Source organism: Oryctolagus cuniculus, chromosome X (genome assembly GCF_051225735.1).
Source record: "Oryctolagus cuniculus isolate XC-2025 breed Fujian yellow rabbit chromosome X, ASM5122573v1, whole genome shotgun sequence".
In the NCBI taxonomy this organism is placed as follows: domain Eukaryota; kingdom Metazoa; phylum Chordata; class Mammalia; order Lagomorpha; family Leporidae; genus Oryctolagus; species Oryctolagus cuniculus.
In genome coordinates, this window is record NC_142888.1 from 10720377 (window position 1) to 10747246 (window position 26870).

At 40.6% G+C, this 26870-nt stretch overlaps 1 protein-coding gene across 4 annotated transcripts in view; it reads left to right on the forward strand.

Moving 5' to 3' along the window:
• Nucleotides 1-26870, forward strand: part of POLA1 (DNA polymerase alpha 1, catalytic subunit) — a 330362-nt gene that overhangs the window by 135502 nt on the left and 167990 nt on the right. For all 4 annotated transcript variants that reach the window (XM_008272470.5, XM_089324875.1, XM_089324876.1 and 1 more), the window contains exons 30-32: nt 523-655; nt 6918-7049; nt 18268-18442. In XM_008272470.5, the coding sequence (XP_008270692.3) occupies nt 523-655; nt 6918-7049; nt 18268-18442 (440 nt within the window). The remainder of the gene's footprint in view (nt 1-522; nt 656-6917; nt 7050-18267; nt 18443-26870) is intronic.

Sequence of the window (26870 nt, forward strand, 5' to 3'; positions counted from 1 at the left end):
GATTGGAGAACACTGAGCAGTTTATAATGATGCTGAAAAAAAAAGTTTGAAATCTTTTTTTTTTTTAATTTTCCTAGAGAACTTTGTGTTTCTGCTCACCTCCCTAATGGTCATCTCATCTCAGTTGCAGATGATACTTTGGTGATACCAGAGAGAATTAGTGCTTTATGAGGACAGTGAAATCTTGGTCTTTTAAAATTTTAAGTTACGGGTAAAATATACCTGCTTGTTACTTTTGTATAGAAAGCATATTTCTTTCCATTGCACTTTGTGTGAAGCAGTAGCTGCCACATAAAATAATGTTTAGTATGTTTAAGGAAAAGCCTGAGAACTGAGGTTGGTAAACCTTTGATAGAATTATAAGTAGTCACTGCCTTTTGAACATTAACCCTCATATTAGCTTTTAGTGTAATCCAAATGTTGATCTAATGACATTTTTCTTTTCTCATCTTTATTAATACAGTATGAATTTAAACTAATCTCTCTCTCTCCCTCTCCCTCTATCTCTCTTTATTTTTTTAGCTTTGTCATTGGCCAGATTCTCTCTGATCAAAGCCGGGACACGATAGTCGAAAACATTCAGAAGAGGTTAATAGAAATTGGAGAAAATGTGCTAAATGGCAGTGTCCCAGTGAACCAGTTTGAGATTAACAAGGTAAATGTAGCATGTATTGCTGAACCCAGCTGCTGTCTTATGTTTTTCTCCTCCTTCGGATAGTTGAAGAACCACCTCATCCTTGCAACTGAAACCAATTCTAGCTGGTGATGAAAGCTGTTTAGCACCCATCTCGCAGACTGAGCATCAGCCCATCTCTGCCAGCCATAGGTGCTGCTGGGCTACCCTGGAGGCCTTCTCTCTCTATGCCAAACTTTCCTGGAAACCTTGCTTCTGGAAGTCCTGTGGAGTTACATAGTTTATGCATAGGTCACTAGAGAGTACTGCCTTCTTTGTTGTCTTCTTATGTAATACTTGTTTGGGGTGTAGGTTTTGAAGTTTGTGTGTGTGTGTGTAAAACTTCATAGATGGTCATGCTTATACATACTATCAGGTACACATGGTGATCCCTATGGGTGCTATCATCAGAAGGCTTCTTGGGACAGAAGTGGTGGTAACATTTTCTGTATATTCAAAGCATTTGTGTTTTTTTTTTTTCTAAGTTGCACTTTATAGACAGTTTTCCTTGTTGAAAATAGAGATTATTTTTTCTTACCTAATTTGGAAAATAAGATCTTGATTCCTGAAGTGCTTTGTAGTAAGCAAGATCTTGTATATTTTTTTGCATTTAAAAAGTGTACCCTTAACATATTCAGAAGCTAATTTTGCAAATATTTTTCTATCTGTTTTGTGATAGATTTCGTTGTCAAAGCTAATACAGGAAAAAATTTTTAATGAAAAAGAATCTAAGCATGACATTAAATGGAAATTTTGGAATGAAACTCATAATACTCCCATGCTAAAGTAATGCTTGTCAGTTTTAGGTATTTCTTTACTCTTGAAAACATTTTTATATTGCAGCAATTACAATTTATATTAGAGACCTATTTTTACTTAACATAAACATTTTCCTACATTTCTATCACTGTTACAATCAAATTAGCCAATGTCTTAATTTTATATTTCACTAATATATCTTTAGTATTTTGTTTATTGATTCATTCAAGTTTTTATTTTTGTTATTGCAAATGACTGTATTGAGCATCCTTTGGCTTTTGGATGAATTACTCATTTTAGGTTTTTTTAAGTAAAATATTTGAGTCAGAAGATATAAGTACCTATTTGGCTCTTGCTAAATTGTTTTGTTAAAGGTGACACAAATTGATAACAGCAAAATGTTTGTGCCAGTTTTACCACAGCTTTGCTTGTAGTTGTGTTGATTTTTTTTTAAAGATTTGTTTTTTATTTGAAAGTCACAGTTAACAGAGAGAGGAGTATTCCATCCACTGGTTCGCTCCCCAAGTGGCCACAACAACTGATGCAGAGCCAGGTTGAAGTCAGGAGCTCGGAGCTTCTTCTGGGTCTCCTACGTGGGTGGCAGAGGGCCAAGCACTTGGGTCATCTTCCAGTGCTTTGCCGGCACAATAGCAGAGAGCTGGATCAGAAGTGGAGCAGCTAGGACACGAACCAGCACCCACATGGGATGATGGCATAGTAGGTGGCGGCTTTACTTGTTAGCCCACAGTGCCGGCCCCTTTGGTGATATTTTAAATAAAATGTTGGTACCATAATTGATGTGAACCTGTATTTTGCAGTTAGATTTAATTTATATTTCTTTAGCTTCTAGAGAGAATGAAGATTTTCTTTGCATATGCTTAAAATTTGTATTTATTCTTAGGTAAATTTTTTGTTTTTTACACCTTGACTATGATATCTTCAATGTCACACAAAAAGACATTTATAATTTACAACAGAATGTGTGTTTCGGCACTTGCTCATCACTTTAAGTGATCCAGGTATATACATGCTGACATTGGATCATTTGTGTCATCTGGAAAGTAGTTTCTTTTTAGACTTTGTTTTATTAAAAATTTGCGTAAGAATGTTAACTTCAGTCTTCTTTTGGTTAATTTTGGCATCGATTCTGTCACTGTTAGTGTCTTCCTTCCTAGAAATATAACGCTTTATTACAAGAGGTTCCAGGGATTAGTTTGGAAGGCTAAGTACAAACATCACATTTTTTGGCAAAAATAAGACTGAGCAGACATCCTATGCAGTAGTGGAACCACATTGTTATCCTTTCATTTGCATAATGGCACACTATTACTAGTGTGCAAGGAGAAACCTAGAATGGTAGACACACTTGTAATCTTCTGCATAGTCTTTTATTTTTACCTCTGGGTTGTTGAAATTTCCAAACTTATCATAAATCCAAAGTGTCCATCACTGAGTTTCAGTAATTATTTTACATACTTAATAATACATACTTAGAGCTATGTATTATTATTAATAAGACTTAGTGTCTGGTGTGATGAGGGTGGTGCATGTATTTTTCGTGACAGAACTGAAAACTGATTTAATGCCTTTATATACTGTATATCACTTAGCAGAGTTTCTGGCAAATAATTTTTTTTAGTGAGCATTGAAAGAATTAATCATCTATTCAGCAGACATGGTATATCTCTTATATGCACAGTGCTAGATCCTTGGATGTAAAGTTGAATATGGAAAATGTGCTTCATGTTTTTAAGATGCTAATGGTCTGCTGAAGGTTTTACTCTTCTATATTCTTAGGTTTTTTATAAAGAAGAATTCTTGCATCATTGATTTAAGTACAGCAAATTCTAATGAAAGGAACCATCTATAGCATGTTTGTAGTTCTCTGTTGACAGATATTTTCATATTTTTAACACTTGTTTGAGTACTTGCATTACTTAGAACTTGTGAACAATTCAGTGTTTAGATTTTACTGGTTTCAAAAGAGAGTGGTATTAAGAGAGAGTCTATGTAGGAGTCAGCATTGTGGTACAATGTGCTAAGTGACACTTGTAATGCTGGCATCCCATTTTGGAGTGCTGATTTGAGTCCCATTACTCCACTTCCAATCTAAGTTCCTGTTAACGACACCTGGGAAGGCAGTGGAAAATGGCCCAAGAGCTTGGGCTGTTGCTACCCACATGGGAGACCCAGATGGAGTTCCTGGCTCCTAGCACATGTGCACTTGATATGTGTGTGTGTGTGTGTGTTTCCTTTTTTCCCTGTCACTCTTTTAAATGAAGATCTTTTTATTTAAAGAAAAATCTCTGTATTTGGCTGGTTGTAGGTTATCTCATGACAGGATGGGATTTTTGCCTTTATTTATTTATTTTTTTTTAGATGATGCTGGTAGGTCTTGAAAAAGATAAGTTGGAGGCAGATGTTTAATCTTGCACTTAAGATACCAACTAGGACGCCTGTATCCCACTTTGGAGTACTTGGGTGTGATATCTGACTCTGGTGATTCCACCTTCCTGCCACTGCAGACATGGGGAAGCAGCAGTGATGGCTCAAGCAATTGGGTTTCTGCCAGCCTCTTGAGAGATCTGAATTGAATTCTTATCTCCTGGGTTTGGCCTCAGTTCAGCCCTGGTAATTGTTTGGCATTGAGAGAATGAACCAGTGGATGGGAACTTTCTCTGCCTCTGACTTTGTCTATCTCTTTCTCTGTCTCTATTTCTTTTAAAAAAAGAAAATAAAGAAAATGAGAAGTCAGATTAGGGTAGAGGCATGGATGAAAATATAAGATTTACTTTTAGGGAGATTTTTAGCCCTTGCTGCCAAAAGCAACTGAAAAACAGTATACATGATTTTTTGCTTATTTATATTTTATGAAATAACACAAAATACTTCACAGCTGATTTTTATAGCTTTAACTAATTTGAGCTTAAACCAAAGGAAGTTGTTTTTTTTTTTTTTTTTTTTACTGAGGCCTTCTAAAAGCAGCTTGTAAAGTCTTCAGATAGTTTCAATCTAGTAATTGGAAAGTTTGTCAGTGAAATTCAGAATTTGCACTGAAGAATAGTTGACTGAAGAAGGTAATGATTTTCTTAAGTACAGTTCTATCAATTAAGATTTCTATACAGTATGCCTCCCTGCAAGTCAATTAGGAGCACATAATCCAGGTTTGAGGAGATTCCAATACTTGGAGAGTCTCCTTGGCATTCTTCTGTACTACATAGGATACAGAAGTGCTGGTAACTTGGGCAGGTATGGGTGTGTGTGAGCACCAGCCTGACTCTTTGTGGCAGTTCTCCTATTTCTTAGTGTCAGAGCGCCTTTACACTCTTTCATAGTAATTGAAGACTCTCTAAGAGCTTTAATATGCAGATAATGTTGAGTTTTAGTATGCTAGAAATTAAAAAGAGCTTACTTAAAAATAGCATTAACTCATTTGATTACAAAAATAACGTTTTTTTCATGAAAAGTATTCCCAAACCAAGAAAAATTTGCCAAAGGAATGGCATCATTTTATAGTTATACGTAATTCTTTAATATCTCATTGAATAGAAGACATCTGAATTTTTTGTCTGCTTTATTTTTCTTTTTTTGTCTGCTTTTGCTTGCAGTCTGTTACGTGTTTTTGGTTGGAGTGTACAGAGAAAATCTAGTTTTATATAAACATAGAAAAGAAACATTTTAATAATTTTTTCTGATGGTTATATATTCCTTGATTCTACATTAAAACTCACAGTTGATGCTTTCTTAAATGCTTTTGTAATATAAAATCTGAGTCTATGTCAATGAACTTTTCATACTGTCTTATTAAAAATATTGGTCTGTAATTTACTTTGAATGAATATTTTGTCCATGAATAACATTATGAATTGGTCATTTGTTCAGTGTTGGTTCTCTGAATTATACAGATCTTCCAAAATGGACACATTTCATTGTTTACTCATAACAATCATATTCTTTTTTTAAACTTTTATTTAATAAATATAAATTTCCAAAGTACAACTTTTGGATTATAGCGGCTTTTCCCCCCATAACCTCCCTCCACCCGCAACCATCCCATCTCCCACTCCCTCTCCCATCCCATTCACATCAAGATTCATTTTCAATTATCTTCATATACAGATCAATCAAGTATATACTAAGTAAAGGTAACAAATATTCTGAAATACTCTTTATAAAAGTTTATATGTATTGGGAAACTCTTAAGCTCACAAACTTGAAAACAGGCTTTCCAAAATTGTATTTTTGTGATAGAATGGATGAATTTTATCATTGACAATATACTGCCGGATTTTTTCCCCCCTTAAAGCGGCGGGCTCACTTGGTTCTTTCTTGAGAAATTGTCTGCCAAATATCTAAGTCAGAATAATTGTTGGTTTATCAGTAGTTTTTTTTCTTTTTAAAATATTTTGCAATTTATTTTTGTTTATTCGAAAGAGAAAGACAGAAGGAGATCTTCCATCGGTGGGTTTACTCCCGAATGCCCACCACATCTGGGCTGGGCCAGGAGGAAGTCAGGAGCTGGGAACTCATTGTGGGTTTCCCGCATGGGTAGTGGAGCCATCACTTGCTGCCCCCCAGGGTGCACAATAGCAGGAAGCTGGAATTGAAAGTGAAGCCAGGATTGAACCAAGGCATCTGTGAGCATCTCATATGGCAGCTTAATTGTTGTGGCAGACACCTGCCCCTACCTATAATTTTAGCAAGTAGAAACTACATTCTGTGAAAAAGCCAACTGGTTTAGCCTGCAAGTCAAACAATTGCCCAATTGCTTTTCCTTGAGCAGCTTTCATTCTATTCATTTCTTCTATTCATTTCAATCATTCGCTATTCCTTATGTGTAATTTCTGTTTCTTTATACAAAATATTAGACTTTACTCAAAGATTAAGAACTTAAAATTAATTTTTACTGCTTCATCAAGGACACTCTTAAGTGAAAGTGATTTTTATTTTTGAACTGTATTGGTAAAACAGACAGTGACTATTAGTACAGTTGGGTGCCATTGCTCTGATTCATGTTTATGAGACACTAGCAGTTTTCCCCACCATTGTTCCTCCGTCATCAGCACAAGCAGTATAGTAATGAAAGTAGTTTTGGTCTTGAGACCCCCTGAAAAAATCACCGTGAATCCCAAGGGATCTGTGGATCACGCTTTGAGAACATGTGAATTTTTTGCCTTGCAGTACCCTAGTCTCATTCTTCCTCTGAACATTAGGTATTCTATAGTCCTTTTTTTAATGTCCAAGTATTATGTGACATGATCCATAAACATTTCATTTTTGTTAGGATTGTATGTGAATATGTTAGCTACTAAACGAAGGAGAAATGGTCATTGAGAATGGAATGTTTATTTTGTGGTGGGGCTTTCTCAATACAACTTGTGCTGTCTTTGTGTGGCTAGTATGATTCTAGCAAAGATGTAGTTAGTGTAATCTGTGTGCAAAGGATTTTTTTAATGTTTCAGGCTATTTTGTTTTTCTCTTTTAGGCATTAACAAAGGACCCCCAGGATTACCCTGATAAGAAAAGCCTACCCCATGTACATGTTGCACTCTGGATAAATTCTCAAGGTGGCAGAAAGGTGAAAGCTGGAGATACTGTTTCCTATGTCATCTGTCAGGTAAAACTATCAGAATTAATAAGACTTTCATACCACTTAACAACCCGGATTAGGGGACCCACATTGTGACATGGCGGATGACGCTGCCTCCTGGGATGCCAGCATCCCATATGGTGTTTGATTTTGGTTGCGCCACTTCCCATCCAACTCCTTGCTAAATGATCTGGTTAAAACAGCAGAGGATGGCCTGGGTGCTTGGGCCCTGCTACCCATGTGGGAGACCCAGAAGAGGCTCTTGGGGTCCTGGCCCTGCCCCGGGTGTTATGGCCATCTAGAGGTGAACCAAGTAACTGAGGATCTCTCTTTATTTCTGTCTCTCCCTCTCTGTAACTCTGACTTTCAAATAAATAAATGAATCTTAAAAAACCAGAGTAAAATCCAGATTGCCACAATATCACATTTCATGGCTTTGTGAATAATTGATGCTGCAAAGAGATGATTTTAGTCTAGTTAGTTTGAAAGCATCTAAAAAATATTAGCAGTATGTCATATTTTACCATAATTTTCATTGAACAGTTTGTTTTGGTTTACTGAGATTATTTTGGTGAGACAGCTTTATAACTTTAGCTAAGATTTCAATCCTAAGTTACTTTTCGTGAAAATGTGGGCAAATTTGGTTATATGTCTAATGGAAGTCTTTTATCATTGCTTTTTTTTAAAAAAAAAGATTTATTTATTTATTTGAAAGTCAGAGTTACACACAGAGAGAAAGAGAGATCTTCCATCTGCTGCTTCTTTCCCCAATTGGCTGCAATGGCCAGAGGTGCACCAATCCAAAGCCAGGAGCCAGAAGCCAGGAGCTTCCTCTGGGTCTCCCATGCTGTTGTAGGAGCCCAAGCACTTGGGCCATCTTCTGCTGCTTTCCCAGGCCACAGCAGAGAGCTGGATCAGAAGAGGAGCAGCTGGAGATGCTGGCACTGCAGGCAGCGGCTTTACCCTCTACAGCGCAGCACCCTGGTGTCCATATAGGATGCTGATGCTGCAGGTGGTGTCTTTACCTGGTACGCCACAGCGCTGGTCTCTACAACCATTTTCATTATGAGTTTTACTGGAATTATCAGAGAACAAATGCATTTTTTCCTAGTCTGTGTTTAAATATTTACTTCAAAAAATGTAAAATGCATGAGTAGATGGAGCAGGTTGAGAGATCCTAAAAATACAAGTTTAGGAAGAAAACACAACTGATCTAACCAGCTTCCATATTTTTTTTTCTGGAGTCGAGAAGGTCCACCTTGCCATCTCCCTGTTTTGAAAGGTACCTCTAAGGAGCTTCTGTGCCTTATGCAGTACAGTTTTAAACCACTAACTGGTGATGGGAAACAGGGTAGGACAAAAGAGTATGTTTTTTCTCAGTGGAGGCATTTAATTCCAGTTGGAACAAAGAAGAGGTCTTGTTTTTTTTCCTATTTTTAAAAAAAATCAAAGCCTCCATCCAAACTCTTTAAAATGGTATGTTCTGTTCACTGCAAGGGAAAATTCACCTGTTTAAAACTGTTTCTTTTAAATTACTGTGAAGTCTTTTATCCTAATTTTATTATGTTATTATAGTAAAAAATCGTAGGTAGGGGCTGGTACTGTGGCTTAGTATGTTACGCCTCCACCAGTGGTGCCGGCATCCCATATGCGCACTGGTTCAAGGTCTGGCTGCTCCACTTCTCATCTGGCTCTCTGCTATGACCTGGGAGAGCAATGGAAGAGGGCCCAAGTCCTTGGGCTCCTGCACCTGTGTGGGAGACCCGGAGGAAGCTTCTGGCTCCTGGCTTTGGATTGGCCCAGTCCCAGCCGTTACGGCCACCTGGGAAGTGAACCAGTAGGTGGAAGACCTCTCTCTCTGTCTTTCCCTCTCTCTCTAACTCTACCTCTCAAATCAATAAATACATCTTTTTTTAAAAAATTGTACATAGGGGCCGGCATTGTGTTGCAGCATTTTAAACCACTGTCTGTAATGCTGGCATCTGTTACGGGTGCCTTATGTGTTCAGTTCCCAGCTGCTCCATTTCTGATCTACCTCTCTGCTAGTGTGCCTCAGAAAACAGTGGCCCCTGCCATCCATGGGGGAGACCTGAATGAAGCTCCTGACTTTAGCCTGAGCCAGCCCGGGCAATTGGCAGCCATCTGAAAAGTGATCCAAGATCTCTTCTTCTCTCTCTGTCTCTCCGTCTTTGTCTCTAACTTTACCTTTCAAATAGATAAATAAGTCTTTTTAAAAATCGTAGGTAAACCTTAAAATTCATTGCATTTTGATCTCTATCAAACTACAATCAACATTCTTTTAAAGCATAGCTTTTTAAAAATTTAAACGTAGTTGCAATAACTGCTGCAAACTGTAGATGATGTACGTCAAGAAATTATTAAAGTACATGGACAGGAATCAGCACTTGACTCTATCTCCCTCCTAGGGTTACCCTTGATTAAGAACTGTTACAGAAAGCCAATTCCTGCAGGAAAATATTTCCATAAATGCCTGACTCGCTGAAGCCCTTAATGTGCTTTGCATATTGCCTCTGACAAGTCTCATCTCAAAAAAACAATTTTCATATTATGCAAATAAAGATTTTGGTAAATAGCCTAGGTTTTTTTTTTTAAACTTACGTCTTCACATACATGAAAAGCTCTTAGATTCTTAATGACAGGAGCAGATGGCAGCACACAACTTTGAAAAATGCAGTGAAATGACATAATGAAGTCAAGCCACAATTATGTTTTGGCTAAACCAGGAATGGTGAAGTATGGTAACTTATACAGGAGAGTGACCGATATATTTAGCAGTCAAGCTTATGTTCCTTGTTGTCTAAATAGTAGATCTTATGATTTCTTATTAATTTTATTGCTAAAGACTCAATGCAGATACTGTTGTATTGCTGTAAATCCATTTGGATGTATTTTCAGCATTTTTGCATCCACTGGGTACTGTACCTTATTTAGTTTTTTTTAAAGATTGTATTTATTGATTTTATTTGAGAGGTAGAGTTACAGTGTTACAGAGACACAGAGAGAAAGGTCCTTCATCTGCTGGTTCACTCTCCAAATGGCTGCAACCACTGGAACTGCTCCAATCTGGGGCCAGGAGCCAGGCACTTTCTCCCGATCTCCTACGTGGGTACTGGGGCCCAAGGATCTGGGCCATCTTCCACTACTCTCCCAGGCCATAGCAGAGAGCTGGATTGGAAGTGGAACAATTGGGACTAGAACTGGCGCCCATATGGGATGCCGGTGCTGCAGGCGGAGGATTAACCTACTGCACCACGGTGCCGGCCCCCTTATTTGCTTTTTAAAAGTATAGTTCATGGGGCCCAGTGTTGTGGCTTAGTTGTTAAAGCTACTGCCTGTGATGCTGCCATCCCATATGGGTACAGGTTTGTGTCCCGGGTGTTCCAGTTCCAATGCAGGTCCCAGCTAATGGCGAGGGAAAAGCAGCAGAAGATAAAACAAGTGCTTGGGAACCCTGTACCTATGAGAGTGACCTGGATGAAGCTTTTGGCTCCTGGCTTTAGCCTGGCCCAGCTCTGTCCATTCTGGCCATATAGGGAATGAACCAGCCGATGAAGATCTCTGTTTCTTACCCTGTCTCTGTAACTCTGCCTTTCACTTAAATAAATCTTCAACAAAAACAGAAGTATAGTTCATGTTTCTTCTTATGTTTTTTAAGGCTTATTTATTTATTTGAAAGGCAGAATTACAGAAAGGCAGAGGAGAGGAAGAGAGAGAGAGAGATCCTCCATCCGTTGGTTTACTCCCCAAATGGCCACAGCAACAGCAGAAGCTACGCCAATTTGGAGCCAGGAGCCTCTGGGTCTCCCATGCATGTTCAGTGGCCAAAGGACTTGGGCCATCCTCCACTGCTTTCCCAGGCCATAGCAGAGAGCCGGATCAGGAGTGGAGCAACCAGGACTTGAACAGGCGGCCATATGGGATACCAGCCCTGCAGGTGGCGGCTTTACCCATGCCACAGTGTCTGCCCCCATGTTTCTTTTTATTAAGTTGTTTTCCTTAACATATCCCAAAAAGGGTTGAAGAGGTTTGATTTGCCTTTGTCCCTTAGTATTGGGGTGTGCCATGTTTCGGCATGCTTGGAAACTTCTTTTGCTTGTAAACCCTTCATTATCCTTTTCATGTTTCACAGTACAGCCATATTTTTAGAATGTCTTTTTGAAAACATGTCATAATGCATTTTTAAGAGAACTGTTTATTGACCTAAGCAGAGGTGGCCTCCAAGGAATATGCAGGTACTTTTAAAAATGAAATTAAAAGATAAATTTGTTTTGGTGCCAAAAAATTTTGAGATCCATGCATAGTTTTTTCATAACACATTTTCTCTGAATCTTTTGAAGACCCCTTGCAGCCTATCTCCTAAACAGATTCTATTTTGCTTAAAATTTATGTTTATAATATAGTACCCTACTGAGAACTTATTCAGACTACAAATTTAGATGAGTTCAGAGAGTATTTTTCATATTTAATTTATATTGTAGTTTGTGCTCTTGTTAAACCTATGTGAATTGTTTGCTCAGATACCAAATCAGCTTCTGTTTATTGGCTGTTATAACTATTTTTTAACTTTCACTAGATATAGTTTACATAAGCCAATAGTAGGGAACTTTTTTCCTGCCAAGGACAATTTGGATATTTATAGCATCACTCACGGGCCATGCAAAATTATGAACTTAAAAATTTACCTGCTAGGGTCCAGCGCTGCGGTGTAGTGGGTAGAGCTGCCTCCTGCATTGCTGGCATCCCATATGGGTGCAGGTTTGAGTCCTGGCTGCTCTATTTCCAATGCAACTCTCTCCTATGGCCTGAGAGAACAGTAGAAGATGGCCCAAGTCCTTGGGCCCCTGCTCCCACATGTGAGACCTAGAGGAAGCTCTTGCTCCTAGATTCAGATTGGCCCAGCTTCAGCCATTATGGCCATTTGGGGAATGAACCAGAGGGTGGAAGATATTCCCTCCCTCCTGCCCTCCCTCTCTGTCTTTCTTTGCCTCTTCCTCTGCCTTTCTGTAGCTCTGCCTTTCAAATAAATAAATAAAATTTTAAAAAATTGACCTGCTATAGATTTATTGGATTTCAAATCCTGCTTGTGGTTGCATTGGCAGGGCCTGGCCAGATGATTGCACAGGTCTAATCTGGCTCATAGACTGAATGTTCCCCACCCTTGTCCGGCATACCTATATTCATACAGTTGTCTTAAGATACCCTTTGTTGTCCATTTAAAAATCTTAAGCATGAAAAATTTTCCTATTGGTTTCCTACTAAGAATAACTCTATGTTTTTATTTAATTTCAAAGATTTATTTATTTATTATAAAGAGTTACATGGAGAGACAAGAGAAATCATCTATCCACTGGTTTACTCCCTAGATGGGTGCAGTGATCTGGGCTGGGCCAGGCCAAAGCCAGGAGCCTCATCTGGTCTCCTATGTGGGTGGCAGGGTACCAAGCACTTGGGCCATCTTCCCAGGTGAGTAGCATGGAGCCAGCTCATAAGTGAAGTAGCGAAGACACAAATGAGTGCCCATGTGGAATGCTGGTGTCACAGGCAGCAGCATAATCTGCTTTGCTACAGTGCCGGCCCCTATAATTTTAAGTGCATTGGCTGAACTTGGTAGTCTCTGAAGTATGTGCTTTGTGAAATTCATTAATTAATACATGGGCACTTCTAGGAAGTCCAGCATTGCTTCTCCATCTGTTCTTTTTTTTTTTTTTTTGGACAGGCAGAGTGGACAGTGAGAGAGAGAGATAGAGAGAAAGGTCTTCCTTTGCCGTTGGTTCACCCTCCAATGGCGCCAGGTACTTATCCTGGTCTCCCATGGGGTGCAGGGCCCAAGCACTTGGGCCATCCTCCACTGCACTCCCTGGCCACAGCAGAGAGCTGGCCTGGAAGAGGGGCAACAGGGACAGAATCCGGCACCCCGACCAGGACTAGAATCCGGTGTGCCGGCGCCACAAGGTAGAGGATTAGCCTAGTGAGCCGCGGTGCCGGCCTCCATCTGTTCTTAAAGGATTATACCACATCCTCCACATGTCCTTTTTTTTTTTTAAAAAAAAAAAAAAAGGCAGAGTTACAGAGAGTCAGATAGAGGTCTTCTATCGCTCGTTCACTCCCCAGATGCCTGCAGTGGCTGCAGTGGCTGGTGCTGGGCCGATCTGAAGCCAGGAGCCAGAAGCCTCATCCAGGTCTCCTACGCGGCTGCTGGGCCCAAGGAATTGGGCCATTCTCCATTGCTTTCCCAGGCCGTTGCAGAGAGATGGATTGGAAGTAGAGCAGCCGGGACTCGAACTGACGCCTGTATAGGATGCCAGTACTGCAGGCAGCGGCTTTTCCTGCTGTGCCACAGCGCCAGACCCACCACATGACCATGCGTACACTATAGGGTCTTGCTCAGGTTTGAGAATCAGGCCTTTGAGTTATAACTTGAGTATTTTTCTGATAAAACGTAGCAAAACCTGTTATCTAACCAATTCTTTTGAATTTAGCCATGTTTGAGTTTAGATTTTTAAAGCACAACAAGAAATATGTTTTAATATTTGATAAAAGTAGTCTTTTGTCTGGGTATTTAAAATAGAAATATTTTGAGCTGAATACTCAGAAATTTTTAACTACTTTTTAAGAAACATGCATTACTAGAACTTCTAATGATATATTGGAAACTAACTGAGGTCCCTTTAAAAAATTATTTTGCCAATGATAGAATTTCCGTGTTGTTTTTTTTTTCCATTTGCAACAAAATGGATGGAACTGGAAACCATTATATTTAGTGAAATAAGCCCGTCACAAAAGAACAAATACCATATGGTTTGTCTGATCTGTGGTAACTAATTGGTACTTAAAATATTATCTATAGGAGCGAAACTAACACTTTGAGATGCAACAACTTTGAACAGCCATTGCCTTGATTGTTCGGGAACAATGTTTTTCTTATTTGTTTGATTTTGTTGTTCTTTTTTTTCTTCATACCAATCAGTGAACTCTCTTCTTGGTGTAGGGTTAATCTTATGAGTATAAAAATTAGCTGAAAATTGATCTCTGTAAAAAAAAAATAGAAAAGTAGGAGGGAGGAATAGTAAAGGTGGGATTATGGTGTAAGGAAGGTGTTGGGGGAAGAATCATGTTCTCAAATCTGTATATAGTGAATGCATGGAGTTATATTCCTTAAACAAAATTAAAAAAAGAAGGTGGATTAAAAGGAAACATTTTTTGCCTCTATTTTTTTAGTTTTAATTCACTACTAAAAATTATTAAATTCAGTATTGCTATGATACTAAGGATAGACGGGTCTTTCCAGAAATTTAAGATGGTATAAATCTGATTTCCTGATTTTTGTTGAAAGGTCATCTGAATACAGTTGTGTGCATGAAGATGGTGCCCAGTGATTTTTTTCACACTGTTTTTGTTATTGATTGTTGCCTTACTCTCATCTAACAATTCAGGCTTCTAGAAGGGCAACAATTAAACCTGATTAATTCTGCCTAATTCCTTTTTATATGTTATGAAACACATAAAACACAACAAACAAGGCTTTTAATCTGAGGTTTCTCTTTGTTTCTAGGTATGTTAATACATCTTTGAATAGGTGAAACCCAGTTGAGAAGTAGGCCCAATTTGTTTACATCAGGAAGCTAGCCAGAGAAAGAAATCCTTTCCTGTGGGCTTCTGGTATAGAAGGTTGTCTCTGCTTTAGGCTGGGTGCTGAGCTCAGAAGGGACTGATTGTAGCAGAAATGAAAGAATTGGATTCTCATTATGATCATTTCTGCAGAGCAACTGAGCACTGTGAATAGTTATAATTCACTAGTCTGAATTTTTAAAAAAATATTTTATTTATTTATTTGAGAGGTAGAGTTACAGACAATGAGAGAGAGAGACAGAGAGAAAGGTCTTACTTCCATTGGTTTACTCCCCAATGGCCTCAATGGCCAGAGCTGTGCCAATCTGAAGCCAGGAGCTTCTTCTGGGTCTCCCATGCGGGTGCAGGAGCCCAAGCACTTGAACCATCTTCTGCTGCTTTCCCAGGCCATAGCAGTGAGCTGGATTGGAAGAGAAGCAGCCGGGACTAGAACCTGGCACCCATATGGCATGCCAGCACTGCAGGTGGAGGATTAACCTACTGTGCCATGGCGCTGACCCCCACTAGTCTGAATATTAGATTTTGTTGCTTCAGACGAGAGAAAGAGTGAAGAGAGTTGTTAGATGTTGGTCTAGTAGAGTTATGACATTTTGATTCAGAGACGATGGTGACATCATATGGGGCTGGATGTGGGTCAATTACATAAAATTTTGCAACCTTTTTTTTAAAAAAAGATTTATTTATTTATGTGAAAGGAGAAAGAGAGAGTGAGTGAGAGAGTGAGAAAGCGAGAGCACTTCTACCTACTAGTTCACTCCCCAAATAACCACAACAACCAGGGCTGGGCCAGGCTGAAGCCCGGAGCCCAGACTGCATTCTGGTCTTCCATGTGGGTGGCAGGGTCCCAAAAGAAGCCTGCTGACTTCCAGGCTCATTAGTAGGGAGCTGGGTCAGAAGCAAAGCAGCCAGGATTGAAACTAGCACCTCTCTACAGGATGCGGGTATTACAAGTGGCAGTTTAACCCATTGTGACACAAATGCCAGCCCTATATATATATATATATATATATATATATATATATAAAAATAAACATATATATATATATATATGTTTATTTGAGAGGCAGAAGGTCAGACAGACAGCTCCCATCTGATAGTTCACTCCCAAATTGCCCACAGCACCCAGGGGATGACTGGGGCCAAAACTGGGAACCAGGATGCAATCCAGGTGTCTCATGTGGCAGGTAGGAACCCAACTACTTGAGCCATCTCTGCTGCCTCCAGTGTTTGCATTAGTGAGAGGCTGCAATTATGAGTCAGACTTGGGAATCAAGTCCAGGCAATCCATTGTGAGATGTGGGCATTTTGACTGCTGAGGCTAAACTCCTGCTCCCACAACTTTTGTTTTTATGGAATAAAAAGAAGTCTTTGGATAGAGGCTCCCCAACCCAACTTCCTTTCCTTTAAGTAGAGCCAGGTGAACAGTGCAAAATGACATACCCTTCATTTCATGCCTATATATATATATATATATATATATTATACATTTATATATTATGTAGTAGTTAAAATAAGTTGTGTACATTATTTTTTTTTTTACAGGCAGAGTGGACAGTGAGAGAGAGAGACAGAGAGAAAGGTCTTCCTTTGCTGTTGGTTCACCCTCCAATGGCCACCGCAGCCGGCGCGCTGCAGCCGGCGCTCTGTGGCCGGCGCACCGCGCTGATCCGAAGGCAGGAGCCAGGTGCTTATCCTGGTCTCCCATGAGGGGCAGGGCCCAAGCACTTGGGCCATCCTCCACTGCACTCCCAGCCCATAGCAGAGAGCTGGCCTGGAAGAGGGGCAACCGGGACAGAATCCAGCGCCCCGACCGGCACTAGAACCTGGTGTGCCAGCACCGCTAGGTGGAGGATTAGCCTAGTGAGCCGTGGCGCCAGCAAGTTGTGTACATTATTAAATTAAGTCAGCATTATGATTCAGATTCCTGCTTGAGGGAATCAGATGAACAGAACAAAAGCACCACACATATGTTGCTTGGTTTTCACTCCTCTAAACACCTTTTTGGTTTTTTGGGCATTTGGTAAAGCAGTTAAAGTAGTGCTTGGGATGCCCACATCCCATATTCTCAGTGCCTGGGTTCAAGTTGCATCTCTGCTTCTGAATCTTGCTTCATGTGGCCGATGATGTCTCAAGTATTTGGCTTCCTGCCACTCAATGTGGGAGACTTGGATTGACTTTCCTGCTTCCAGTTTTGGGCTGACCCTTGGCAATGGGAGAGTGAACCAGCAGTTGGGAGATGACTCCCCCCCCTTAATTAATTAATTAATTAATTTTAAAGGTGGAAAACAAGAGTAGGTGTTGTGGCGCACCAGGTTAGGCCACCATTTGGGGACATCCATGTTGTCGCATATTGGAGTGCACGGTTCAAGTCCCAGCTACTCCATGCTTCCCATCCAGCTTCCTGCTAATGCACACCAAGGGAGCCAGCAGATGATGATTCAAGTTCTTACGTTCCTGCTGCCTACGCGATAGATCTGGATTGTGTTCGAGGCTTTTTGCTTCAGCCTGGCCCAGCCCTGGCTGTTGTGGTCATTTGGGGAGTGAACCAGTAGATGGAAGATCAATCTCTCTGTCTCTCTCTCTCTTGTTTTCTCTGCCTTTCAAATAAATAAAAAAAAAAATTGTAAAAGGTGGAAAATAGGGGACAGTGCTGTGGTGCAACGCAGCTGTTTGAAGCCCCGGCCTGCCCCACTGGCATCCCATATGGGTGCCGGTTCAAGTCCCAGCTGCTCCACTTCGGATCCAGCTCCCTGCCAATGCACCTGGGAAAGCAGTGGAAGATGGCCCAAGTCCTTAGCCTCTGCACCCGCTTGGGAGACCCATAAGAAGCTCCTGCCTTTGGATTGGCCAGCTCGTGCTGTTGTGGCCATTTGGGGAGTGAACCAGCAAATGGAAGATCTCTCTGTCTCTCTCTCTCTCTGTCTTTCGAATAAATAAAATAACTCTTAAAAGAAACAACAAAAAGGTGGAAAATAGTATCTCAAGTTAGCCTCAGTGTTTTTTTTTTTTTTTCGTTTGTGGTGATGATAAATAAATTAAAAATCTTCAGCTTACAAAGGAAGCGTAAAATTTGTCCTAGTCAGAAGACAAATTAAGACGAAGTCTGACATTTGTGGATGACTAGATAACAGAGGTAGACACACGATGAATGTTGTTGCTGGCATTTTGGGAATAAACCAGTGGATGATAGTTACTCCCCACCCCGTCTGTGTCTCTGTCTCTCTGCCTTCCAAATAAGTATTAAAATAAAAAACCTTCCTGACTAGACTCATGTTACCAAGTCTTCTCAATGTGTTTTTGCTTTATGGCAGGTGGAATTAATCTAGTCAGTGCCTTCTTGTTTCATATTGTGACAAAAAATAGAACATAGCACATGTGGGATTTATGTTCTGGACAGCGGGTGAGATTGAGACTGTGAGCTTCTTTCCAGTCTTCTTACTCTTAGATACTCAAGTATATGAAGTGTTCTGCAAGAGGTTCAGAAGACTTGTTGGTGTTCGAAATAGAACAAATAAAGCTTTGTACTGTCCTTGCTTGTTTGATCCAGCAAGTGTGTATGATTGATTTTCTTGCAACTTACTGTGTCTTCTTTTAGGATGGCTCGAACCTCACGGCCAGCCAGAGGGCCTATGCTCCTGAGCAGCTGCAGAAACAGGACAATTTAACCATTGACACCCAGTACTATTTGGCCCAGCAGATCCACCCAGTTGTGGCGCGAATCTGTGAGCCAATAGATGGAATTGATGCTGTGCTTATTGCCACCTGGTTAGGTAAGTTTCCCAAGCTCACACAGACCCTCCAGGAACAGCAGCATGTGTAGACCTCCTTCGACTTTCAGGATCCCTGTTTATGAGCACAGAATTGTGTCTGGCACTTCTTCATATTTATACAGGATTTTTAACATAAAAAAATTAATTGTTAATTATTTGATTCTCTCTGAATATTGTACTTAAATTCTTTTGAAACTAGACTTGCTATTATCTTCTTAAGACTTGGCTTCCTTCTAATTTCTCATCACCCCGTGAAGTACTAGCCAATCCTGAGGCTTCAGTGTTTCTTTGACTTTTTGCTATTTCCTAATGATCATTGTCATCTGTTGCTTAGAAGTATATTTCATAATCAGCCATGATTTCGTTTCTAGATAGCTAACATATAAACAGATACATTGGTTCTAAGATCTCTTGGCTGTTTTCTCTTGTAAGCAAATATGAGAAGACTTCCTAATAAAACTCTTGATTACTACTGTCTATAAGTCATGTCCCAATGCTGTTAGCATCTCATTGACTGACTTTGTCAATTACAGACTAACTCTAGCCTTATTTCTTCATTCATCTCTCCATGTCACCTAAATATGGCACTGCTCATTCTGTCCCTGCTTATGGAAAATTCTCCTTCCCCTTTTAGGAAAAATCTGGCTTAAGCCCTGGCTGTGGCATCCCAGGGTTGTGGGTTTAATTTCTTGTTCTGATATTCCCAACCCTTCAATCATTTGTCTACACTCGGTTCCTTGAGTCACAGTTAGAGTTGTCCTGGGGGAGAAACGAGGTGATGAGTGAGATGCTCAGCACAGCGCCTGGGGCCTAGAGTGTCCAGGTGGTAATAGCCGCCTCCCTCCCTCCAGTCAGGCTTCAATAGAAATATATCCATACTCTACAGACCATGGGGTTTGCACATAGGGCTCAGTATGCTATGCATTTGCGGAATGAGATTGAATTTTCCACAGATGTTTATCAAGTCATTTATTTTCCATTCTGTCCCTCTTGTGTAGGTTTCTGAGGTGCTCCCTGCCACCCCCATCCCCACTACCCCATCAGTGCCTGCTCTGGAAGTGGCAACTCGTTTTTGACGTTTGCCTAAGCAGAATGTAATTAGAGAGATAAAATTCTGCTACTGAAATAATCATAATGATGTATTCTCTAAGTTGAGTTGTATTTATAAATCCTTAGCTCAGAGGAGGGGCCCGTTAAGGTGCTGTATCTTTGAGCTTCATTTTTCCCTCCTCTCTTGTACATTGCAAGCTTACTCTGTTGGATGCTCTGTTACTTTGCATGTTACCTCATTCAATCCTTGCAACAACCTCACGAGGATATGTTGTATTAGCTCCATTGTACAGACAGGGAAGCCCATTCTTTGAGCTTGGTCTTTTCACATAGGTAGTAAGTGGCTGTGATTGGATTTTTACCCAACTGTGTGATTCCTAAGGCTGCGCTTTTAACCACTGTGCTAAGCTTTCTTGCCTCCTCGCAGCACACAGAGGCTGTCAAAGAGATTCTCAACCTGGAGGGGGATGGTGTGGATGGGCAAGCATGTGGATCTTTATCTTCATGTTCACTTCCCACAGTGCACCCCCACATACCACCACTGAAAATCACTGTGGAGAAACAAGTTTTTTTAAAGAGTGAAACTCTCAGTTTTTCCCATCTGTTTCATCACAAGTCTGATCTAAAGATAAACCATTGCCCTGGCCTTGCTTCATTTTGACTTTTCCATTGGCCAGCACTGATAGGGGACAGATGGTACAAGCCCCATGTTGTGAGTGGCATTTAAGAGAGAAAAGTGTAGAACCTTGTATCTTAGCCAAGAAGCCAGACAACAAAGGCAATAAAGGGTGATAGGAACCTGCGTGGGTGCAGAGGCCTGATGCCCATTCAGGTACGTTAAGCCCGGGTCATACCAAGAGGGGCTAGACTGATTTTCTTGCTTCCAAAACTCATAGCTAAAATGATTTTTGTTCATAAGCACTGGGAATATTTTGTTTTGCTTAGAGAGGTTTTATCGTAATTGCAGTTACCTTAGTGTCATAGACTGCCTTGTGGAACCAGTTTCACAAATTCCTTGCAAAGCCAGTAGTGTAGGAGTGGGTCCTGCCTCTCAGAAGTTCTATGCTGTCTCGATCTAGTCTACAGAGGCAGTCCCCACAGGCTTGCCTGTGATGCCACCATGTATGCATCTCTCCTACCCCACATCTGGAAGCTCTTAAGGCATAGCTGGGCTTTGTGGCTACTGTTCTGGCGAGCCTCTGCTGGTGCCTTGTAGCCTAGATAGGCCTGTGACTTCAGCCTTGGAGTGGCTACTGCTGTACCCCTGTGCAACTGCTTTTCATCATTTTTGTCTTCTGCTACTGATTGCAGTTTTTACACTGAGAGTATCTGAAATTGTCATCCTTATGTAGTCCCCCTCCTCCCCTGCTCATCCTCTTCTCCCACCCTGCTGCCCGCCAGCACCAGCAGTATATACATATCTACGCACATTAGTTAAAAATCTTTTATTCTTTTGTCTCTCCCTGTTTTCTCATAGGAGGCTCAACATTAATGAAATGCAGGCCTAGAAGTGCCCATCATGATCTGTGGGAAACATTGAAGCTTGCCAGGCAGATCTCTGCAGGCATTTGCCCCCTGCCCTATCCAAGAGCTGGGTTTTTATCTGCACCCTTCAGTCCTCCATTCCAAGTGAAAAATTCGGGTGACTGTTCACTAGGGGCTTCAAGCCCCTCGTTATCAGTTCTCTGGAAGCCTGTGGTTTTAGAGAGGAGGAGGGAGGAGATGGGGAAGTGGTAGCAAAGTAAGGGGAGTATTAGTGGGTACGTGATTTCTAAGAGGTGCAAGCTGTAGGCATAAAATTACTGTAATTTGTTTTTAAAATTCCAAATCTGTTTTCTTTATATAAAAAACTGCAGTTAGTGAACTGACACTGTTAAATAAGTTGAAGTGTACAAATGTATACATAAAATACAAGCCCTCCAACTGCCTAATAACAGACATAAAATAATTCTCTTGCTTTTAATGTAGTTTTTATCTTTGATTAATGAAATGTATTGCAGTATTGAAACTTTAGTGAAGTTTGATACTTTGTCCTTTTAGTTAGCACAATGAAATCCGGAATAATGGCATAATTTCATTTAGGAAAATTATAAAGTTCATGATTTTTTATTTTTAAAACTCTTTTGTGGAGAGCAACTATATTTTTCAACTACCTTTTTCTTTTCCTATTGCTTTTATACTGCTTTCCTTGAAGTGAAAGGCAAGCATCAAGTGTTGGTTTTATCCTGTGGCTTCACTTTGGAAATTCTCTATTTCTCCCTGTCAGGATGCCTCCTGAAGTCTGTCTGGTGGCATGTTGCACAACCTGGTGTTTCAAATGGGAAGGACATTTTAATGAAAAGGAGAGAGGATAGTCTGTTAAATGAGGGAATGAATAAGTCTGTTGAATTGAAAGAGAATAATTTGTTCTCTCTAATAACTAATGGTCCTCATTATCCCACAGTGAAATGTGTATCATTTTTCTGAAACCCATGCACGAATATTGCTATTGGGCTTAAATAAAGCCAAATTTTACTCTTTTCCATCTGTGAATAGGAAAAAAATACAGTATTACTCTTCTTATACAATAGCCCAATGGGAAACATGGCCACTAAAACTTGGAACTCTTAGCTTTTGTTCCCCAGACTATAGGTTTTTCTCTCTCTTGTTCTAATAAAAGTTCTCTATAGTCTCTGGATGGAATATTCACAGTATGCTCAACCATCCAAAGAGTCTTCTAACCTGGCAAACCAGACCAGTGATGAGACTAGTCTAAAGTTCATTCTTGAATTTTATCATTTAATAAATTCCTATTTTGTGCATAGTAATACTTAGGATTTTATACAATATCTTTCTTCCAATGAGTATATGAGTAGTGATTTGTATCCATAGTTATAAATTACATTTCTTTTTTTAATAAATTACATTTCAATAGTTAGTGGTAAAATTTCAGGCATTTGGCTATCTGGGCAGTTTTTTTCATTGGTCCTGAGAAATCGTATTCCTGGGTTAAATTACAAAGTGAAAATTTCCTTTCTAAAAATTATTAAGGGCCAGTCTTGCGGTGCAGCGGGTTAAGCCACCACCTGTGATCTGGCATCCCATATTAGAGCACCAGTTTGTTTCTCCTGCTGCTCTACTTCCCATCCAGCTTCCTGCTAATGTGCCTGAGAAGGCAGCAGGTGATAACCCAAGTACCTGGGCCCCTGCCGCCCACGTGGGTGACCTGGTTAGAGTTGCGGGCTCCTGTCTTTAGCCTGGCCCAGTCCTGGCTGTTGAGACTATTTACGGAGTATTCCAGCACATGGACGATCTTTGTCTCTCTCCCTCTCTCTCTGTCACTCTGCCTTTCAATTAAATTAAATTAAATAAATCTTGAAAACACAATACCCACACCATTCATGTTACAGATGGTAGTTTTTGTCAGTAGACAAGGTCCTGTGTTACTCTCTAAGAAGTAAGTGTATCTAACAGTGTGCTAACCAATATTTGGGAGTTCTTTTGAAAGATCTGCGAATATACACCTACAAAAAAATAGTGGAGGGGAGAGAGTAGAATGATGCCACCAGCAGATGCCTCAGATATTTGTCAGTAAAGACTTGGGCCTTTTTTCATTATTAGGTTCTTAAAAGAATATACATCCATAAATGTCTCTTCCAATTCTTAAATCTCTTATAGCATAGTCAGTAGTAAAATTGAAGACTGGCACTGTGGCATAGTAGGTTAATCCTTCACCTGCAGTGCCAGCTCCCATATGAGCACCGGTTCCTGTTCCAGCTGCCCCACTACCGATCGAGCTCTCTGCTAGGGCCTGGGAAAGCAGTAGAAGATGGCCCAAGTGCTTGGGTCCCTGCACCCACGTGGGAGACCTAGAAGGAACTCCTGGCTCCTGGCTTCTGATCAGCATAGCTCCAGCTGTTGCAGCCACTTGGCGAGTGAACCAGTGAATGGAAGACCTCTCTCTCTCTCTCTCTCTCTCTCCCCTTCCCTCCCTCCCTCCCTCCCTCCCTCCCTCCCTCCCCCCCCGCTTCCTCCCTCCCTCCCTAATTCTGCCTCTCAAATAAATAAATAAATTTTTTAAAAAATAGTAAAATTGAAAAGCTATGATCAGATGCCCAGCTGATCAGTGGATCAGTTGATAAGAACTGCCTCCAAAGAATGGAATTCCATTCCAAGCACATGAGCCAAAGGTTTATTCTCCCAGTCTTGGAGTATGAACTCTTGCATTCATTGAACAAATGAATGTTGAAGACTGTGGTGTCATAATAGGCACTATGAAGGATACAAAGTTGAGTCAGCTGTGGATCTTTTACTCAAATTATAGTTCAGTTGTTTAGTTGATTTCACTGTGCTGGAGAAGTCTAGGGGACAATACAGTGTCTGTCCCTAAAGAGGTAAAATGAAGGGTTGTCAGGGAAGGCAGATACCACTGCTATTTGAAGACACCGGGAAGTGTTTATACGAGGTGCCGTGGGAGTGGGCTGTGGAGAAGCCAGTATGTCGTTGGGAATGATTGCCTATTCCCACTGCTGTATAATTCTTGCAGCCTATGAGGAGCTACAAGGGGCCTGCATCTCTGCATGGGTAACCTGTGCTATCTCAGCCACTCCAGACAACACTTAAGGGAGTTTGTAGAGAGCCTCTTTGGGGGTATCAGTTACAGAAATTTGCACCTGAGTCCGTACAATGTGAGCACTTGATGGATTCTCCCTCACTAGCCCACAACAGGGCCAAGCAGTGGTACTGCTCACTGAATGTAAGCAATGAGGCCTCTGAGAACTTTGAACCAAATTAGAGCAGGTTTAGAATAGTCGCATTGGAGTAGTAATTCTTAATTCTGGCCTTGTAACACTTGGAGTTTCTGAAGAAAAATAAGAATTTCTCATAGTACTCAAATTAGATCAGAATTTTTAAAAAGATTTTTTTAATTCTAGAGACAAAGTTAGATAGAAGAAGAAGATAGACAGGGAGAAAGATCTTCCATAGGCTGGTCCACTCCCCAAAAGACTGCAAAGTGGAGCTGAGCTGGTCCAAAACCAGGAGCCAGGAGCTTCTTCTGGGTCTCCCACATAGGTGAAGGGGCCCAAGGGTTTGAGCCATCTTCCACTACTTTCCAAGGTGCATTAGCAGGGAGCTGGGTCTTAGGCCGGCGTCCATATGGGATGCCAGCGCCACAGGCAGCAGCTTTATACACTATACCATGGTGCCGGTCCCTAGATCAATTTTTTGAAAGATAGGGTTTCTAAAATTGAGTATACCAAAAGGGCACTCATCAAAGATTGTGAAGCTTGTAGAAAAGTGGGTAAGACATGATAAATGTAAAAGCTAGATAGAGCATTTTATAAAAATTTGTAAACTATATTAAATATGTATGAATAAGACAGGAAAAGGTAAAAGTGGTGGACTATAGGTTCTCACTTTTCTGACAAAATATTAATACTGTCATTTTTAAAATTTTATTTTATTTATTTATTGAAAGAGTTATACACAGAGAGAAGGAGAGGCGGTGGGGGTGAGGTCTTCCATCTGCTGGTTCACTCCCCAGTTGGCTGCAATGGCCGGAACTGGGCCGTTCCGAAACCAGGGGCCAGGAGCCTCCTCCAGATCTCCCACGTGGGTGCAGGGGCTCAAGGATTTGGGCCATCTTCTACTGCTTTCCCAGGCCACAGCAGAGAGCTGGATGTACGTGGGGCAGCCGGGATGCAAACTGGTGCCCATGTGGGATGCCGGCACTGCAGGCAGGGGCTTTACCCGCTATGCCACAGAGCTGGCCCCAATACTGTTATTATTAAAAACAAGACAGGGGCAGACATTTTGCATCGTGCTTTGAGCTACTTCTTGGGACACCTGCATCCCACATCAGAGTGTTTGGGTTTGAATCCTGGCTCCTGATCCCAGCTTCCTGATGATGCAGACCCTGGGTGGTAGCAGTGATGACTAGTGGTTGGGTCCTTGCTACCTAGGTGGAAGACCTGGATTGAGGTTTTAGATCCTGCATTTCACCTGGTCTAGCTCTGGCTGTTGCGGGCATTTAGGGAGGATGAGGAATTTCTCTTTGTCTTTGTTGTTTCTCAAATAAACAATTTAGAACTAACATCTTTAGAATAAAAATAAGACTTTTTATAAAATCAGAAAGGAAAACATTATAAAAGGATGGGTTGTTTGGGGCTTTACTGTTTTCCCCTTACATCTACCAGTGTAACTGGAAGAAAATAGGTCTTTGTTTTAAGCAGCCATCTTTGGTGTATTATTTTATTTTCCAAACACGTTTTTCAAAGACATTTAGTTATTTGAAAGGCAGAGAGTCCACTGATCTACTCCCCAAATGAGTACAATGACTTGGTCTGTGCCAGACTGCATCCATGAGCTAGGAACTTCATGAGGTTCTCCTGTGTGGGTGGCAAGGGCCCAAGCACTTAGGCCATCTTCTGCTTTCTCAGGTGCATTAGCAGAGAGCTGGATTGGAAGTGGAGCAGCCAAGACTCAAACCTGCGGTCCTATGGGATGCTGGCATTGTAGGTGGCGGCTTAATCTGCTGCCCCAACATGCCGCCTCCTTTTTATCAAATATTCTTTCAACCTAAACTCACTCTCTCTTCTCAGGTTTAAAATAGGAAAGAAGTTTCTGAAGTTTTTTTTCTGCCTAGTGATACACATCTCGTTAAGTTAAAATTCATTCTCAGGGCTATAATGAAGGGCATTAAAAAACCATTGAGGGAGGTCATTAGAGTGCTGCCCCACAAGATTTTTTTCTTCTATCAAGATGTTGGGAGTTATATTCTGCAGGACAGTCAAAGTCTTGGGTATTTCTTTAACCTAAGGGTTTGGCAATTATTTCTATTACAATACTCAAAAATTTCTGATCTATGTTATGAAGATATTTATTTATTCCCCAGAAACCATTTGTTTAAGGCATACAAACTTCATGCATTTCATACATTAAACTTTAGGAACATAGAGATTCTTGCCACTTGTACCCGCACCTTCACCCTTCTTCCTCTTCCCTCTCCTTATTCCCATTCTTATTTTTTACGAACATTTATTTTCAATTAATTTTATATACATAAGATTAACTCTATACTAAGTAAAGAGTTCGACAAAGAGTATTAAAAAAAAACTTCCTGAACAGGTTTAGGAATTAAGGTGATGCTGGCTTTACTGGAGGAATTTGGGAGGATTCTCTCCCTTTCAATTGTTTTGAATAACTTATGAAGAATTGGAGTTCTTTAAATTTCTGGTAGAATTCAGTAGTGAAGCCATCAGCTCCTGGGTTTTTGTTATTGTTGTTGTTGGGAGGGTCTTTGTTACTGATTCAATTTCCTTCTTGGTTCTTGGTCTGTTTAGGTTTTCTCTGTCTTCCTGGCTCAATTTAGATAGGTTGTGTAAGTCCAGGAATCTAT